Genomic DNA, 20,572 nt, shown 5'->3' with positions numbered 1-20,572 from the left:
GTAGTGACTGTGAAACTCTGTTACTACAAAGCAAATATTAGCTTCAAAAAGAAAAGTATTGTACTTAAAAAGGCTCATTTAGTCATTACTCTTCACAGGGAAGCTTTCTCATGGTTCCAGCATGTACACATCTTCTCCACGCCCCAGGAAGCTCTCCTTTTTTAAGATGGAAAGTATTTTATTCCTTTTGTTTCTTACACTTTTCCACTAATTTAAGTAACATCAGCATCAAATGATTAGACATTCTTTTCAAGTCAATTTTAATCAAAATGACTGGTATCAGGATTAAGTTATTTGATTTTTAAGGTTAACTTTGCTATCATTTCTGTGAGTATACCCCATTATCATTGTGCATCAGCTATGTGTTCATTACTTCCCTTTGGATCAGGTGCCAGTTTTTTCCTATGTAGATATTTTTAGTCAGCAAATCTGATCCTGTCTGTGGTTATACTAATTTCATATCAAAACAAGTCCATTGCCCTCTGTTGTACCCTAGCAGGATACAGAGACATCAGAGGGAATAACACATTTATTTTGTATGAAGAATTGGGCCTAGAAGTTTAATTGAATTAGTGCTCATTTACTTAGATAGAGGATAAGAACTGGGACCACTGGCTCTGCTCTTCCAGTGCTCTTGCATGTTTTAATATCCAAACAAAATGGGTATAAAGTTCTAGCAGATTACATTTTCTCTCAAGGCACAAGGACAGGAAGAAGCAGGCTGGTTATCCCAGCTTGTATCCCAGTTCTCCATGACTTGGTCAAATGGATTCTGCCCCTGCAACCTCACTCATAAAATCTCTGAGGTTTCAAAATAAGACATGTGGCAAAGGAAATACACTTTTCCCCTTGTGTATTTTGCAACTTAGGGGTGTTTCAACTGTGGTGCAATTCCCAAGAGAGAAGAGTGTAGTCAAAAGCATATTTTTACACTGAAATCACAAACAGAGATTTCAAGGTTCTACTGTCAGTCTTAAAAAAAAGCTCAGAAAAGTGACCAGCTACGGCTTCCTTGCGCATCCCCCCTTCCCTGCTCCTTTATATGGCCTCTCTGCCCTGACACTGCGGCTTGAAACAAACAAGACAGCAGCGCTGAGAACATTCCTTTGCAGTGATTTTTAAATGTCACTCAGTTGGTTTTATTCTACTGCTGTTGCTATTTTCTAACCCCCATTAGTATGCTAGCTGATGTACAAAACACAGATAAAGTCCCACTCTGCATCCCAAGCAATTTATAGTCTAAAAGAGAGAATGTTATAATCCAATGGCATAAGCACTCACCAGTACATGCTCATATGCATCCACAGTGTTTATCTAATTCCAGGCTGATACTGTGTGTTTACAGGGAGATGATGACCCTGGAGATCAGCCCAAAATAGATGGGTTGGGTTGGGTGCTGGATATGAAACGGCTCAGGGCTGCTCTATAAAAACTCCTTTGATTCAACAACTACATGTTAGTAGGTCCTCTTTCTCTGCCTCATGGTTGTTGAGGATGAAAGCAGTTTTCAAAGATTTATAACTGCCCTTTCCCACTTTAATCTGATAGTAGTGCTCTAGAGCCTTTCTGTTCTTGCTGTTTCCTCTTGGGACCGTTGTTCATGTGCAGACACACAAAATACTTTTCTCAGAAGCTGAACTGGTTTTCATACAGACAGTGCTTGCCCTCATGTAGCAGCCCTCATGCAGGAGAACATCCTGAGTTTCATGGCCTTTAGGTATGCAACAATACCTACAGTAAAGATATTGATGGCGCAACTCATGTCGTCTGCCTCTCAGCAGTCAGGGTTTCTGCTCCATCTTCAGCAAGGCAGCTAGAAATACAGAATGACTGCTGTTCAGCTTGTGCAGTGAGGGAGACAGGGACCAAGGCAGCAGAATTCTGGTTGTAAAGACAATTTCTGATTGTATAAATAAATGGCATCCTCTAACTGTGGGGTAGGAGTTACCATATCAGTGTATTTTTCACTGATTTCCTTTCCCTGCAGCATAATGCAGAATGAAAGTCAAGAAAAATTTCTCTGTTTTTGTCACATTGGCAGAGGTCTTTTTAAGACTAAATTCTTCTAGGAGACCTTGAGCTGTCTTGGTGCAGCTCTGTCTGTCTGTGTCTCTTGTCTGTGATCTGCAATAATGTATGCTCTTGTAAAGCATGTCTGCTAAATTTCAAGGCACAAGCCACATATGGTACCTGGTGTTTAGTTGGAATTCAGATGAAATCTGGTTGAACACAGTGGTGACCAAGGCCTTTACCACTGTGTTGACTGCATTAAGTGACAAAAGATGATGATTCTGACTAATGCTTTCCTTCTGTCTCTGATCTGTGAGACTGGTTGGTTAGGAAGAAGGGTAGGTTGAGTCTCCTGCTTGTGGTATTTTGATTCCATGACTCAACCTACCCTTCTGTTGCCAGGAAACTTCACAGCATGAGAAATCACTGCATGCTCTTGAGCCTTTCTTTTCTTCCTATAACCCCTATATCCAGTAGAGGATTACATTGCAGGAGAACTCCCTTCCTCATCCATTTCTGTCTTGGGACCCACAGACTGTTGCTCATCCCACTTACGAGACTCACCTGTGCTGCAGGATTTTGCTGGAAAGAGAGAGAGCTGTAAGGGTGAAGGACAGAAAACAGCCTGTCTCTAGCTTTCCTTGCCCTTGCCCTTGCCCTTGCCCTTGCCCTTGCCCTTGCCCTTGCCCTTGCCCTTGCCCTTGCCCTTGCCCTTGCCCTTGCCCTTGCCCTTGCCCTTGCCCTTGCCCTTGCCCTTGCCCTTGCCCTTGCCCTTGCCCTTGCCCTTGCCCTTGCCCTTGCCCTTGCCCTTGCCCTTGCCCTCCCACTCCCCTCCCCTCCCCTGCTGAAGTGAAAAGCCTCTACTTTGGGGATGGCATTGAGTAGAAAGAGTAGAGGAAGACACTGAATGAGACCAACTTTTGCAATGCAGGGCACAAGACTAATACTGAGTGTATCATGGTAACGTGGTAGTTTGGGCTCCTGCCAGCTTTAGTATCTCTTGATATTTTGCTTATACTTAAAATCATGATACTGCCATGGTACAGAAGGCACACTACATCTCTTCAGCTGTTCTTTGCAGGAAATGTATTCCTCATTTTGCTACAGCCAAGAGAAGTTTTCTTTCTACTTTCTTGGTGGAGAAAAGACTTTTTTCTGGAGGGAAGAAAGGTTATGTGGGGATGCAGGAGTACCATCAAAGACATTTTTTCCCTCTGAATTGCCCTACTACAGCTTTTTCTGCAATTTTGCTCACCTTTGCCCAGCTGAGCAAAGGTGGGAGGTAGCAGAGGGTCCCATGCCATTTCATGGATTCCTACAGTCTTTTTTTCCTCCGCTTAGGCAGCTATAGAAGGGAAAAAAAAGGGAATGCATAGTTTGTAAACAAGAGAAAGTGGATTATACTTCAATAGATCCTGAAAGGTCAGAAAACAAATGCCTTGTTTTTGAAGTAGAACATTCTTGATTAACAGGTAAAAAAAAAAAATCCTAAGTTTTATGTTCTCTTTAAATTTTTTTCTATTTATTACAAAAATATACTTAGTGGTAAAACATTCCTGACAATTCTAGACATCTCCCTTGTGGTATTTTTATTGTTTACACAGTAGGATTAGTTTCTTTTTTGTTGTTGTTCTATTGTGTTGGCTAACGTCCCATCCTTTTAGGTAAACTGTTTCTCAAGCTGTGCTGCTCTTCTTCAGGGAAATGAGCTGCAAGGTGTGCTTATGTGCATGGTGATTTGTTCAACAGACATTTTTCAATCCCTGGGCAAAATACCACTTTTATTATTCTTCCAGCTGTTCTGTCTTTTGTGTGTTGCTAAAAGAGAGTGACAGTATTGCTCAGAAATTACTGCAGAACTGGTAAACCCTGGATATGCACAGTCAAAACAACTTCTTGTTATCTGTAGAGTTCAGCTGATTGAAAAATGAGCACAGTGAACATACTAAAACATTCTGTTAAACCTAGAGTCTGTAGATACTGTGCAGTTTTACAGATCTACAGGGCAGCAAGGCAAGCATGAGATGCAAAATTGAAGAAGAGGGAGGAGCTCCCTGTCCACTGAAGGGAAGACATATTCCTCCATAAAGTCTCAGGATTGCCCATTTACTTACAGCACAGCCATTAGTTAAAGGTAGACTGGATCGTGGACTGAACCCTAGAATATAAAATCTCTTCCTCAACTCCTACCTTGGAATGCAGGTTATGTAGTTTCCACTAGGGAGCCGTAGTCTGCAAATGGGAAGAGCAGTTTCCAGGTCTGCTTATTCTTGTCCCTTCCCTGTTCCATTTTCTGTGATATGTGCCATGAGGTACTGTAGGACACAGCAATTCCTTTGCTACCTCTAGATTTCTTTTAGGTATGATCGCTACATGGAGACGTACACCCGAATCATAGGAAATGATATTCTGAGCAATTACATTGTTTTCCACATCCCGTAGGGCTACCAGTGCACTCTTTCTTGGAATCACTGATAGGAATTCAGTGCGAGTTGGAATGCAGTTGTTAGGTTGATGGCCACAGAATTTCCTGCTGATGTTTGTGCTTAATTTAAAAGAATACACTGCACATGTGACAGATTTTGCTTTTAAAAGGGGTTTTCTTTTCTAAGTAGACTTAATTTTATGTGCACTGTGGGCTTGACCTTCTTTTCCTTTGGCACAAAACTCCATAACTACTATGGATGCCACTTGCTTGATTAGTCTACAGGATCAGTCCCAATGTGTTTTATTATCATCCTTGCTTATACATAATATTAATTATCTTAGTAAAGGCAATCAGTTAACTATGCCAAATAGCTTTTGATCAAAAATCCGTGCAGTGGATGAGAAGAGATTGGTCTAACTCCTCACTTATTATGCATTTTCTCTGATGTTGAAAATGTTTGTGACTGGAAAGGCCCCAGATAAGTCTTCTTTCACTGAAGAAAAAATGGCTGAAGATGTTTGCTTACTGCCAGCTACCTTTTACAACATTTAGCCTCACAGTGTTTTAGGTGGGCCACTCAGATTTAGATACTGTTCTAACTGATGTTAGCATGAATACCAACTTACTAACGAAAAACATAGTCTATAAAAGAAAACACCATCTTGTTAAGCTGTTTGAGCACTGGACACACACATTTATTATCTGCGTTGACGTCTTTGACTTTGTATCAGTAAAATGATTAGGAAAAAGTTTGTAAATCACATTTAAAGGAAAAGGTTAAAAAGTGGCTATTTTGCATCATCTGCTTTTATGTAATCTAGTGGTGTAAGGTGTTAAGAATATTAAGATGTAAGGCAATATAACATACATCAATCCTATGTAGGTCAGTTTTCAATCAACCGAACTCATTTAAACATTTTTCTCCGAATCATATAAAAAGAGAGAGCTTTACATGAGAGACAGCTCAAGACTTCTCAGCAATGTCGTTAAAACTGAATTTTGCCATTCCAGAGGTGAGAGCCTGGGCCTAGAGTGTTTCTAGCTCCACGAGACCAGGAAAGAGCTATGGAGAGTTTTTTCTATGGAGAGCAGCTGTTGCTCTTACTGCTGCTACTGCTAACCTTTTGCCAGTGATAGCAGTCACAGCTGAAAGGGCTTTCCAGAGCTCTAGCACAGCCAAAGGGATAGTGGAGCTATGGATATTCTGCTGTTCCTGCCTATCAAAAGCCTTAGAAAACTGGCTAGTTTCCTGATGGAAAGCAGTCCTCTAGAGAAGTTTCCTTGCATTAGGTCCAAACTTAATTTGCTACATCTGCATGTGGCAGTGATGTGTAATGCAGGCGATGCAGCAGCTTTCAGCTAAGTGCTAGGCGACCTGAAACTGGAAGAGGACGTATGAATCTCTCTGTTCTTCAGTAGCTTAACCCTGTCTCTACAGCACCATAAGACATGAACGTTAGATTTCCCAGCCATCTTTCCAACGAAAAGCAGTAATTCTCACTGATTTGGAGGCTTCAGGATTTGATGCTGTGGATGTCTGAGATGTGTATATTTTGGGGAAAGAGGAAAATATTTGGGCCTAGGTGCTATAAACATGTGCCTGAAAATGGAATTCTCTTAGAACTAATGTTTCAGTCCAGTAAGGCTGGATTATAATTGGCACCCCTCCTGTAATACTCAATTTGTTATAATCAATTCAATATTAAAAGCAGACATACTAGAGATAATTAAGCATAATAAGGCTTTAATATATTTGGAGTATCTTCAAAGGAGGCTAGTGAATATTAGTGATCTCAATCCATTTTACCAATTCCTAAGGGAATCAGCTATATAATTATAGTAATTGGAGAAGGTAAGGGAGAATTCTGAGTCTGTTGTACAATGAAAAAGGGTAAAAATATCCAACACTGTGACTATATCTTTAGCTGACATAAAATACGTAATTTCATTTTATTTTTCCCAGCAGCATCACATCATTGTTAATTGTGTACATGCATAACACAATGATGGACTTGGAATTCTCCTAGGGCTTTATGTTTTCAATTAATATAATCTTATAACTGCTTCTTTCTACAGATACGTAGAACAGATTTGAATATCAGTAATATTACCCACTGCCTTTTGAAAATATTTTCATTATAGGTAAACCTTCCTTATGTTTCAGGAAAGTGATTATAGCTGTTTGCAATATCACATTATCATTAAATATTACTACACACTGTGCATTATAGGATGTGTCCCCCATAATATGGTACTATTATTTATTTTAATATGCAGATAAATGCTTGTTTACTCTGCTTGCACAGTAATTTTGTCCTTCTAAAAAATGAAGATCAGGCCTGTAAGGTATTAAGTGTTTCACACCTTTTGTTTATATAGGATACTACTAAGTTTACATAGGTCAACATAAGGCTGACTCTGAAATTAAAAAGTGTTTAAAATAAAGTTCAGAACTGAATGTATAAAAAACTTTAAAAAGGAAGTTTTAATGCCATTTTTTTAAATGTTGCTTAAAAGACTGTCACTTCCACTTTCAAATTCTAATAATATTTTCAGTGGCCACCCTTCATAGATTGTTGGAGTGTTGTCACTTGACAAGGAGAGATAAATGCTGCCACAGATTTTAGGATTCCTAGAGGTCCAAATATGAATGCCAGTTAACATAGTTTAAAATCAGCTCCTAATGTAAATAGAGATATCTTTGAATAGTTTATATGAAATGTGCTATAAATAATAACAGAATTTCTTAGTGGAAGTACTAGGGCTCCACTATAAACGCTACAAATGCTTCCCTGTATCAGAATATATGCAGCTAATCTTACACAATGAGGTGGTTGTATATGATATTATTTTTAAGTAATTCATTTTGAAAGTCCAAGCACTCAAAAATTACTATAGGTTAGAATTAGGCTTGTCAATGTGATTTTAATTCTGCCTTTTTGTATATTGGAGTTGAGATACATTGATGTCAAGGGGCTGCCGCTTCATCCACGGCCTTTAATTATCAAATACTTCTCTGCAGTCCAGAACGATATTTTGATATGGGCTAAGATCATTTTATTCATATATGGATATTCAGGACCACAGTTCAGATCATCATATAAGATACAGGAAGGCCAGTGACCCTATACAGTGCTAAAGGAGTGTCAGAAAATTAACAGAAAAAATATATTGCAAAGTAATAAAGTGAATGTAAAAAATATTTTTGTTACTTTTACCTAAACTTAAAAGAATTTTCAGAAGACCAGCAAAAGGCAATTCTGAGAGGCGAAATTAATTTCAGATTTCCAATTTTGTTTGAATGCAAAGAAGCGTCAGAGCTCTTGAAAGGTTAGAAAAAATTGCATAATAAAAATACCAGTTCTCTCCTGAACTGAGCTCAGAAAAAACACATGCCATTTTTTCTTGAAGTTTCTTGTCAGAAATTCCACCAGAAGTAAAAAACCTATCTCAGAAAAAATCCATAGAGGCATCAGCATAATTACCCAGAGAGGATACTGTAATGTATCGTGGGAGATGTAGTCCAGCGTATCCCATGTCCCACTAGGCATCACACAGCTATGGGAGACACTGTTGAAACTCAAATCAGGCAGAGGCTAATTGTGTGAGTCAGCCTGATAATACAACATATTTTACTTCTGCTAACATCAAATTGAATATTTATTTTTAATTTTCTGGATGGAAAATTGAAAAATGGAAACTAAAACTTCCATTAAATTACATGCATCTTTCTCCTAGTTTCAAACTCACATTATGTTAAAAACAGATAAAGTTATAAGATTTATCTGTAATTTATACTATCATAAGATCAAAATCAGGCACCTCGTGACACCTTAGATTATATGTCTCTATACAAATTAATGTATGCACATATACATATTTTTAAGCCATTATTGAGTTCAAATTTATTATGTTCTTGTCCAATGAATACCTGCATTATAGTGATGTCAACAGTTATTTACATATAAAATACCATTTTCTGGTCAATTTACTGGTTTTTCCTTTAATTTTAAAATCCAATTTCAAACCACAGGACACTGCTCATTATAAAGTTATGCATTAAAATGTTCCATGTAAAATATATGTCTCAAGAATATTTAAGGCCCAAATTGTAAGGAATGGGTTTTTTCATTGTACTATGTATTATTTTACTTACTAACTTAAATGCTGTAAGTTTTTAGCAAAAAAAAAAAAAAAAGAAAGAAAGAAACATCGTAATATCCTATCAGCTAACATACTTGATTACAATCCACAGGATAGAGGTACAAGTTTGCAAAATTCTTTCAAGATTTTCTGGGATGAGTTAAGAGCTGCCACATGTATTGAAAAATCGGTTCCATTCATTCAAGCCTGTCCAGGAATCATGCAAATTAATCTTGTATATATACCAGTAAGCATATATTCCATCACAAAAAGCACTGTTTTATGGCTTTGTTTAATTAAAATGCAAAACAAAAAAATTGGGACAGGATAACTTTATTCCAGTTAAAAGAGTTCCTGAGAATCCTTTTTATACTTTGACAAATCCAGATGAAATTTAGTATTTCAAAAATGTTTTGTGATAAAGTTGGCTATACCAAGCTTAGAATGTTTTTTGAAAATCTGCTATTAATGAATATTAAATTAACCTTAACACTCAACCAACATGATCTCTCTCTGCAAATTCATAACGTGAAGCCTGCAAATCACAGAGAATATTTTCTGTATAAACATACAGTAAGGATAGGCTATTCTAAAAATAGCAACTGCTCCAAAGCTTTTTGGCCATTAATGAGAACAGTTTAAGAAGAAGTCTATTCTCTTAATTTTTTTTTTGTGGGCTATAATAGCTATAATAAATGAACAGTTCCTATGAAATACCCAAGCCCAAGCTTTGGTGAAGTGCTAAATAACCTTTAAAAGAAGATACACTTTTTCTTTATGGAGGTGAGACCTGAGAGTAAAGTTTTTGTTGCAGAACAATAGCAAGTTGTATTTTTTCTCTAGTTGACTATTCATTAATAAAAAATCACAACTTAGACATAGCATTAACCACAGAGAAGAACAGCAAACTTGTAAGGAAACTGCAATTAAAATGTATTCATTGTTGCGTCCTACCTTGTACACAATGATAGGAATATCAATCACAATATAGATAAGGTCTCCTAGTGCCAGACTGGCTATCAATGCATTCGGGCCATTCCTCATACACTTGTTCTGGTAAATGATCCTCAGTAGAGTTGCATTCCCAACCATTCCAACGATGAAAATAGCACAAGACACCACTGTGTTAATGTATTTAAAAGTTTCAGCAATTTTAGTCTGCTGGGAGCACTTGACAGTTTGGTTGGACACCAGGGGCTGCCTGGTAGTGAGGAGCACGCTGGATTCTATCCCTGAGAAGGTGGGAAGATAGTTTCCCAGATCACTGCGATTGGTGGTGTATCTGTCAGAGCTGTCACTGAGGGCAAATCCTGGTACCAGCAGCAGCAAGGAAACTCTTAAACACAAGGCTTCCATCTTGAAGTCCCAAATGAGCAGATTCAATGAAACAGGGTTTTCTCAGTGTATCAGTGTGATATTTCTCACTTCTTCACCTGCACAGAGAAATAATAAACAAAAACAAAAAAGAAGAGAAAAACGGAATCAATACAACAGGCACAATACATCCTGTTTCTCATTTAGGAAGAAGGCTTTTTGAATGTACAGTTTTTACAACACATATGTACAAGCATATTTGTAATCACTGTGCTACTCTGAAGTCTAGATTATCCACATTCATTAAATGGTCAGCAAAATTCAAACACAAAGAATCCCAACAGTAATTGAAGCTTATACAAATGAGATCCTGCAGAGCCCTTTCAGTCTGAGGCAGAATTTGTATATGAAAGGAAAAAATATGGTGGATGAAGTTCTGCTATAAAATATAATCTTGCAAGAAAAGTGTCCCTCAGTAAAGTCCCTCAGTAAAGGGAGGCTTTGAGGACTCTACTGAATGATATTTTAGCCAAAATTCAAAGTTATTATTTCAGCTTTCTACTAGAAAGTAAGGCAACAACCCTACATTAACAATTAGAGCTACTAAATTTGTTAATTTTCTGAGTATTTTTGATGTATCGCAACACTGAAGCTTTACATCATTTTTCTCTGTCTTCAGAGAAAATTGCTTGGATTTTAAAAAGAAGGCTGAAAAGACATGAATTTCAAATCAAATTTTTGACCAGATCCAAATTCCATAGATTTAGCAAGAAGACTTTACAGTCTCAGGCCAGACTTTTGACCAGGACAAACCCTTAAAGCCGTATGTGTTGATTTATTGTAATAAAGGTATGTGTTTGGTTCCTGCGTAAAGTCATTGCAACTCATGTTCAATCCCTAGCCACAGCTAAGTTAAGTATAAATACCCCAACATTTAAACTCGTTTAGCCATTTAAAATTTTCGATTTCGTAGTCTAAGCAATATCGCATGACATTTTCAGATGGGAAAGGGAGCATCAGAGCATTCTGTCACAGTAAGTGTGACCACGTATGCATGAAGGCCAGAGCCAGCTCCTCACAGCGGGGTGTAGATACCACCTCCAGGGGAACTTCTCCAGTGTACAAGCCAAGGATGTCTGTTTTCCTTAAGACTTAGTCTGATCCAAGATTAAAAATTTTAATATGACTTGTCTACGCAAAATAGGATGAAGTGCTGCACTATTGCCAAAAGAAGAGTAGAAAGTCGAGTATTTACAACTTTCTGATTTCTAGGGACTCACATGAAGGATTTGGAAGGATACTTTTAAATAAATAAATTGTAATTTCTTTCCCTATGAGACTACTAATTCAGGGTTTGTAGTGAAAAATTTACAAGAGAAAGAATGTGGGAGACAATTTACTAATAGGACTTGTGGACACTGCCAGCGTATAAATATTTACTACTACTATTATCCTCTTATTGTTAATCTAGTTATTGTTAATCTAGATGTTAATCTGAATATTCCTTTCTGATATGTCGAGTGCTGTCCCTCACAGACCAGTGATACAAATTTCCAATGTGTTATACTGGTGTATCTGAGATGAGGGTCTGACCAACTGTGAGTACCTGTACGCTTGATTTTGAAGTTTAATACTAGATAGAGAATCTTTTTAAATGCCCCTTATGTTGGTGTCTGGGGGCAATTAGCAATACTTTGCATGATGTAAGTGCTTTCACTTTAGGACTCTAAATCAGTCAGAAACAACAGGCATACTTTTACTGTGTAGGATTACTGAAATCCTTTCAGGCAAGTATTAATACTTCTATTATTTGTTATGACTACGGTTCCACAATTTACAAATGGGAAAAACTGAATCACTAATGGTTCAAATGACTTTCCCAAGTTCGTACTTGCCCAAGTAGATCTGTGGCACAGCTATGAACAGAGACCACAGCTCTATGCTTTAATTGCTGTATAAATCTCCTTCTTATTTAATGACGTTTTCTTCTGCAAATTTAATATGTACAGATAATACGAATATGGTGGCAGCACGGTAATCATGCAGCCAGTGTGTGAAGCTCAGAACAAAAATGCCAATTACCATCTCTTCTCTCTCCCAGAAGAAACTTTCCCTTAACTAAAAAAACTAGTAATTTCTAGGAATGTTTTCCTATGGATTCCTGACAAGTCCTTTCATTCGTCTGTGCATATTTTCAATGTGTCTATATTGTTATAGAATATAAGAAGAACATACTAGTATCTATACCAGCTGTTCATTACAACGTAATCCAGTATTCTTCCTCCCATGTAACGTGGAGTACGGGAGGGTGTAGTGCAGGCCGTGCGTCTGTGCCGGCCGTGTGCTCGCGCAGCACCGCCACCAGCACAACTCCTAACTTGGCACATCTCTTTCCTGGGGTATCACGCCCGAGATATTCCCCTGCCGACATTCACAAGAAGAAACAATACTACTGGAAATGAAATCATTCAAAGTATTAAAGACAAGCTAAAAGCGTTAACACTGATTAATCTGCCCAAGAGGCAGCTGAAATGTAAACAGGATCCAACAAACTTAAGGGGGGCAAGAAAGCTCCAAAAGAAATACGGCCAACAAAATGAATTTCTCTTGGTTGTCTCCCACTGCAGCACAGACAGCATACTTTGCTGTTGGGATAATTGCCTTGTATTTCTTCCTCATTCTCTGCTTGTAACACACATCGAAAGATCTATTCCAACATGCGCCTGGCAAATCAGTACTACCTCTTCTCCAGCCTATATAGGTGATCTGAGAAGATCTATATATGTGCAAGTTTATTTAATAGTATCCCAAGCTGCCTTGTGCCTCTCTGTCTCTTGTTCTCTCTCCTCCCCCCTCTCTCACACGCATAGTTGCACCATCATCACCTAAGCGTTATCGGGAGTGTTATCGAGAAGTGCTGAAAGTGTCCCCCGGGCGCGGGCAGTGGCCCCCGCCCGGCTCCTGCAGCGGGGGACCGCGCACTCACCCCAGCCGTGCGTCTTCCCGCCGGCTCACCCTCATGCTGCTGCTGCGCCCGCTGCTGCTGCTGTTGCTGCCGCTGCTGCCGCTGCTGCTGCCGCCGAGAATTTCCTCTGAGTGGCTTTTCCTGGGGTAGTCTTACCAAATCCTCCTGCCTGCGTCTAACTGGGTGGGATTGAGAATCTCCACCTCCGCTAAATCAGTGAAAGAGACAGACTGAAGGAGAGCGTCCCCTCTTTTCTGCCCCCTCCCCCAATTAAAACAAACCTCCAGCCCAAACTGAGCCCCTGCCAACGTTAAACACAAAGGCTGCCTCCCGGGCACGGGGGAACACTGAGGTCTTTAACTGTTTCCTCCCTAAAATGGAGCTAAACTACTTCGCTGGGCTCCTTTAAGCAACGGTAGTGGGAATCCACTACTGTAGCTGTCTGCTAAAGTAGCACAGGCGTTGCGTTTCACGGGGACATTGTAGGTATAATTGAATGAGACGACATAAGAACCATAAGCAGAGCAGGAAAAAATATCATGATACAGCTTCTGTTTTGCGTTTTCCCTGGGTTTGGTTAGGATTATAATATTTTCCAAGACAATCAGTAACACTGGATGTGTAAGAGTTTCAAAACCTCTGGATCTTTAAAGAGCAACTGTTCCTGGATGGGATTTTCTGCAGTCCATCCAGGACACACCTTGCTAGTACCTCTTATCTGCTTCCAGACCAAAGATGCATTTTAAAAGATAATAAAAGCACAGCATATACTAGCATTCCTATGTTTCCTAATACTGTTCTTCTGTCAAGGTAGCTGTACAAAAAAAAACTTCTGCTGAAAAAGTGGGAAGTCCTCTTATAGTTAAGCAATCTTGTTTCATTATGAAAAAATATCAGTATCTCAGAGGGAACAGCCATAGTGGAAACAGTTTCAAGGTCCCTTCTTGAATCCCCTTAAACTATCAAGTTTAAGAAATTTTGAGTCCCTTTTTGAAACATTCTCAGATCCTCATTTCATGTTAAATTTCCATCTGGCTGTATCACAGAAGTAATTTTCTAAACATATATGGGCCTCTTTTGAATATAAAAAAGCAGTCTTCCTAAATATGATGTAAAAATACATAGTCCTAAAAGAATAAGAACGGATTGAAAAGAGCAATAGAAAATGTGATGCCTAATGGTCTGCAGAGTTAAAATCGTATGAGTAAAAAAAAGTTTCTATAGATGCTCTCTTAGATCATCTGACAAACCTTGTACAGAAAAAAGCAGCATCTGGATGGACTAGAACAGCAATACTTTGTTTTTTCCAGAAAACCATCTCAGTTATATGATGAGTCAGAACACAAGACCTGCGAAGGAACAGAGGTGTTCAGGCTGAGAATCTTAAGAAGCCTGTTCTTTGCAAATCATGTAGAAATGTTTAATTCAAAATCTCAAATTGTCTTGAAGTTGAATAAATGCAATAAGCCACTAAATTGGCTGTGTGATATTAGTGAAAGTTATTTAAAAGTTCCTTACAGTTTTGTCATAGATGCTTAGTATTACTGGTATGCTTTGTCAAGAATCACCTGTATAATAATTTATTGACAAAGAAGACCTAGAAAGGGTGTACCTAGAGATTATGCACACTTTAGGAGTGCTTTATCACATGCAATTCTTAAATCTCTTATATGTGCTCCAAACATTCCTGACACCCTATTTGTTTCCTAGGGTCATTTGACCTTTATATCTAAACAACTTGAATTGCTCAGCAGGATTGAGTTTAGATTTCTGATCTCATTCAAACACACATTTTTCCTTCCAATTCATAATTCCATTAATTTAGAAGTTTCACATCATATCTTCAGACACTGTCATTCCTAATTATATTTACTATTAAATGGAATAATCAGATTTACTAATGCTGCTGAAATCTATTTTAAAATATGAAAAGGGAGAGCTATTTATTACCATTTGTGAATTCCTCTATTATTGGCAAGCCACATAAATTGCATTAATTATTAGAAATTACTGAATTGCTTACAGTGGTTCTGTGATCTTTGTTGTTATTATTGTTGCTTATTTAGTAATTGGACCTTTGTTTTGTCTTTAATCTTGTCAGGTACCTAAAATTGAGCTGAATTCTTATCTGAAACTAAGTTAAATTCAGAAGTTATATTTAATCATTCCTGCTAAGTTCTTTGACTGTGTTCAGGAAAGTAACATGGGAAAGGAATTTACTATATAGGAATTCTCTGAAAACTGATACTAAGCAAGTGCAGTTGACCTCGGCTACTAAGAAAAGTGGTCAAATACAGTTCTTTACACCAATATGTTTTTAGGTACTAGAGAAGCTTTCACCATAATTGTAGGACTGCTGTCCTTTATATGCACTCTTTTATTGGACAGTTCTTGATTGACGTCTCTCAGAATCAGTTTAGTGAAAGCGTTTCCTCCAACCTCTTCCATTTTGTCTCTTCAATAAACCACTTAGCTTTTGGTTTAAGCTTCAAGGATTCAGCGTAAGGGTAACGTGTCACTGTCCTTACAGATAACAACACATTATACTTAAGTTTTAAGACTACTAGGAATGTACCTGGGTTTTGGCACTGGAGTAATGCTTCAGGAAGACTCTCAACATTTTTAAAGCTGTTAGTTTTCCTGAAGAATTCATATATCAGAAAGAAATTCTTTATTTCAAGTGTTACAAGCCTAACGATACTAAAACAGCAGTGATTTTTATACAACTACCTCAGAGGCAATAAAAGAGGATCTTTAGTTATGTTTGGAGGAGTTAATTTTATTTGATTAAAATTAGGATTATTTAGTGAGTGTATTACCTGTAAGCCACTTACCTCCTCAGATTTGGTAGGAAATGTGAGCACATGTTTGTCAGCTTGAAGAGTCCCAAATCCCATTGCTGAGGTTCAAAAGACCCAAAATCAAGAAGAGAGATTCATCTATAATTGGCAATCTCATAAGCTATCAGATGATATTCCTATAATCTGTAGCATTTTCAGAAAATCAAAAGAAATATTTATGGCAAATTATATAAATATCTAATTATTTTGCTTTCTTCCACTTGATTTCTGATCCAATTTTTGTTTCTTCAAGAAAGAATACAAAATATTATGTTAAGAGCCACTCGGATATTTTGGAAGAATGAAGCTACATACTTTGATTAAAATCCTAGATGACTATTTCACATTCTATTCAATAGGTAGAGCTCGTGAATAATTTTCCTTTATGTTTTTGAAAATGCCAACTCATCAAATCCAAGCCTTTTTGTGCAAACGTATTAGTTTGGCAAATATTTATTAGCCAGGTTTCTCAATTTTTATTAACCAAGATTCAGTCAGAAGTTGCACCTCATTGAAAAAAGCCAAGAGTCCAAACCATAGACAGTATTTCTATCTTGTGTAGTTTCTCTTTCTTTGACAAGAGTTGCACTCATGCAGAGGCTTTAGAGTAATTCAGTTAAAAAGTAAATCTAGCATGAGATATAAATTCATTGCAACTCAGTCTCCGTTATTCCCAGTGATCATGGAACTATTTGCTGTTTATTACATAAAATTTCTGTTTCCCAGTAGCTGTCTTATTTAAATTTTGTCTCTGTTAATGGCATATCTATGAATCTCTGTATACGCTTAACACAAATAACTCTTTCTGGCAACAGTATCTTGCTCCTTCCTCCCTCCCTCCCTTTTTTTACTTTCTTGCTTGTTTCTTTCATGTTTCTAGAAAATTTTAACAACTTTTAATATAGGCTTATGATTCAAAGTGACTTATAGGGAGAATACTTTTATATTAGTGCATTCTAATAATTGGAAAGGTATTTGGATTAGAATCACTGAAATGTTCCTGTGTTAGGACTATAGGAAGTTGAGAAACAAAGCTATGATGGATTCAAAAGGGAACAAAGGATGGAAATTTATAGGATTGAATGGATCATGGTGCAAAGCATTTAATATAGGAACAGCTGCAGGAGCTATTGCACTCCAAATGGAAATATTAGGCAAGAGCTGTGGATGGGGAGTTGGATTGGATCTGCATCATAGCTCCCCTCCTTTGATATTAAGGAAAAGCAAGATATTATTTTATTGTCTTTGAACTGGTTAGCCAAACCATGTTCTTAGTAAATTAAAATATAAATTTTGCAGAAGCATGATAGAAAAGTTCTAATATGAACTGCGATTGCTGGACCTTTTGTGTGCAGGTTAGAGTATCGTAACCTGTATTGTTCACTCTTCAGTTACTGAGCAGAATCACAGAATCACAGAACGGTTGAAGTTGGAAGGTACCTTTAAAGCTCATCTATTCCAACCCCCCTGCTCAAGCAGGAGCAACTAGAGCAGATTGCCCAGGACCCTGTCCAGACTGCTTTGAATATCTCCAGGGATGGAGACTCCACGACCTCTCTAGGCAGCCTGCTCCAGTGTTCGATCATCCTTAAAATAAAAGAGCCTTTTCTTCTGTTTAAGTGGGATCTCCTGTGTTTCACTTTGTGGCTGAATGGCAGAGCTCAAAGGGTTGTCATCAGTGGCGCAAAGTCTAGTTGGAGGCTAGTAACTAGCGATGTACCCCAGGGATTGATACTGTTCAACTTATTCATCAGTGGTCTGGATGGTGGGATAGAGTGCATCCTCAGCAAGTTTGCTGATGATACAAAAGTGGAAGGAGTTGCTGATATACCAGAGGGCTGTGCTGGCAGCTCTAGTTGACCCTGCTCTGAGCAGGGGGGTTGGAATAGATGATCTTTAAAGGTCCCTTCCAACCTCAACTATTCTGTGATTCTGTGACTCAGATCGAACTTCCGTTGTGTCAAGAGTATTTTGAGCTGAGTTATACAATTATAGTGTCCAAAATACTTTGAATTGTACTGTCTTTGTTGGTGAATAATATGGTATTGAATTGAGCATGGACTATACTAATAAGAGTACCTGTAAATTAATATTTTTTGGAAAATGGGGTAGTGTCCAAAAGAATAATGTGATGTTTACTGGAATGTTAAGCAAATAGCATATTTTTTAAAAGTTAGTTGTAAAAAGACATTTTTTTTCTCCCTCTCTTCTGAGGCCAAGACAGCAAAGCTATTGACTGCAGAGAACATTTGGCGGTCTTCAGCTGTTCTCATAATTTATCCCCCATTGTTTCAGACAAGGGCAGACTTTGCCACTGCCACTAACTCACATCAGTACCCCTTAAATCTTACTCCTCCATCCTGTCCTTGATCAGCCATAATCCATGTTTAATTTTTCATGCGTAAGTGGGAAATTCAAATTTTAAATGTGAAAAAATATTATTTGAAATTAATAATCCTACTTGCTCAATTGAAAGTTATACTTGCTGAATAGAGTTTGTCCACGATCCAACTACAGTGACGGAAGAGTTTTTGCAGGACCCCACTGGTTTTTTTGCTCCCTTTCTTCCTGTTTGTAAACCATAAAATGATAAAATGGTCACACCAGGTCAGACCAAAAAGTTCATCTAATTCAATCTCTGACAGTGGACATCCAAGTTGGATGACCAAGTAGAGAAGAGTAGCAAAATGGTGATGTTTTCCTGTACTGTTCTCTCAGTTCCCAGTGACTGATCCACAGCCAAATGCAGTGCATTTGTGCCTTCTTGGATTACGAGGTCCTGTGCATTTGGACCAAAATCCAATTCACTGATTGTCCAGATCCATTTCTCCTTAGACTAATACTTCACAGTAATTATCTGAAGATCACTGATCTAAATACCTCCACCTTTATCTTACACTTAGAGACCGTTCACTAAAGATCAGATTTAATTAATGTTATCAAATATAGGCAATAGTATCCTGCAGTGGAAGGACCTACGATAGGAATATATAAGCACTGAGAGGGATGTCAGCATGTTGAGACCCTGAAATTAGCTGGGAGCTAAGGGAGTTCAAGGAACCTGCTCCAAAGAGACTAGGCTTTAATGGTAATAGATAAAAAGAATTTTACTTAAAACCTAAACATGCAGTACAAAGAATAAATAAAGAGCAATGGAATAGAAGTATGATATAGAAAATACGTGTTATGTAATGAAATGAAATTATGCAATGAATGATTATACCCATACCAAAGAAAATAAATGGAAGAAGAAGGAATACATATTTAAAGAAAAGGTAAAGTGTATTTTAAAGAACTTACAATAGGAAGGGAATGTATAAGATTACAAAATCTTTCATAAGTTACTTTAGTTCACAAAAGTAAGTTTCAAGGAGAGTTTGGAAGCATCTGTAGATGGGAGCCTGTGCAGAACACACGTTCAGTGATAAAGGAATGCTATTCTGCTGCCAGTTCCTTCTTTTATTATCTTAATCACTAATAAAATTATCTAGATAAGATAGTGAGATATTAGAATGCTGTTTTAGCTTAATCTAAGTAAGGTTAAAATTATTTCTATTGGCTACTCTGCAATGAAGCTGGTTTTCATGGAAAACCCTGACTCATCTCACATACTTCTAATGTTTCCAAGTTATCTAATTTTTTATTAGCCTAACTAAAGCTAAGTTGAAATAAGCTGCTTTTACAATTACTTTGATTCACTGAACTACTGTTCTTACATTATTCAATGTCTAATGGTTAGCATATACTATTCCACATATTATCTTATGCTAAGTGTTACACTTAGCCCTATTTACAGACTTATATTTAAATGATAGGTCTAATATTGATAGATGTGAGAAATGCTCTGCAACTCAATTTTATGGTGAAGACCTTTGAAAGAACCAAGGTTTCTGGAATAAAGGTTACAGCATGCCTTCCTGCTACCTAGAAAATTGTTCTGTATTGGAAACCAAAGCACACCTGTAGGTAGCACATAATTAGGAGAGTAAAAGTAGAAAAATCTAGGCTTGTAATACTTGAGAAAGAAGGATTGGAGAGCTCTTTAGATTTTGGTGATTAAACTTGTCTAACCTTTCAAGCATGTCCCTTCTATTTTTATGTTCATGCATATGGGGTATTCCGTTTGTTTTACTGTTACAGCTGGCTTTATCCTGTGTTCAGAGGGGTTGGGCTAAGATGATTGCATTGATAGTAATATGATTGCTATAATGTGCTGTCATATATTGTCATGGCCTTTGTATGAGGCAAATGGGAACCTAAATTATGATATTTATAACTGATTAAAGAAGATAGCAATAGCTTTTATTAAGCATATTCCATTTGTTACCTTGCTGTGACATGAACTTCCATTGTACGACCCACCTCTTTTGGGTAGATAAGAAAACAATAAGCATGAATGCTATTATGTCAAGAGTCAAAGGAAAGTCCTTACGCTAAGGCCTCAAGTTAGTTCCTTATGGTAGGTACCTATATATATGGAGTTTTTTTTACTTGATTCAATAAAGAAATATCAATAATCTCATAAAAGAGATTAACTAAACTTTTTTATTAGATCAAATCCAGCATTTCCTGGATGCCTGATATAACTACCATTTTTGAGGACTTCTTAAGAGTCATACACACATCTACAATGAATAAGAGCAATTGGAAGGGAAGGAACTATTTTGAAATCCTGCATATTGATCAGAGACATCATGCAGAATTACACACTGGTTATTTACCAAAAAAATACCATATATTGATTCAACAGAACCCAAACTGACAGAAATCTTTTTCACATTAAAACTACCATGGGGCCCAGTTTGTCAATGGGAATTGCTCAGTGTTTCTTAAAGGTAGACCCTATATGGAAAAAATACATTCGCTGCTACC

At 37.6% G+C, this 20,572-nt stretch overlaps 1 protein-coding gene across 2 annotated transcripts in view; it reads right to left on the bottom strand.

Moving 5' to 3' along the window:
• EDNRA (endothelin receptor type A) overlaps positions 1–13,225 on the bottom strand; it is a 35,534-nt gene extending 22,309 nt beyond the window's left edge. The window contains exons 1-2 of one of the 2 annotated variants that reach the window (XM_026106366.2): positions 12,882–13,225; positions 9,536–10,014 (exon numbers count right to left, since the gene is read on the bottom strand). In XM_026106366.2, the coding sequence (XP_025962151.1) occupies positions 9,536–9,937 (402 nt within the window). In that variant the 5' untranslated portion in view covers positions 9,938–10,014; positions 12,882–13,225. The remainder of the gene's footprint in view (positions 1–9,535; positions 10,015–12,881) is intronic. The other variant, XM_026106365.2, reaches the window with a different exon arrangement.
• Between the last annotated feature and the right edge of the window lie 7,347 nt (positions 13,226–20,572).

Source organism: Dromaius novaehollandiae, chromosome 4 (assembly GCF_036370855.1).
Source record: "Dromaius novaehollandiae isolate bDroNov1 chromosome 4, bDroNov1.hap1, whole genome shotgun sequence".
Taxonomy (NCBI): Eukaryota; Metazoa; Chordata; class Aves; order Casuariiformes; family Dromaiidae; genus Dromaius; species Dromaius novaehollandiae.
This window is presented reverse-complemented; position numbering and strand designations above follow the sequence as displayed.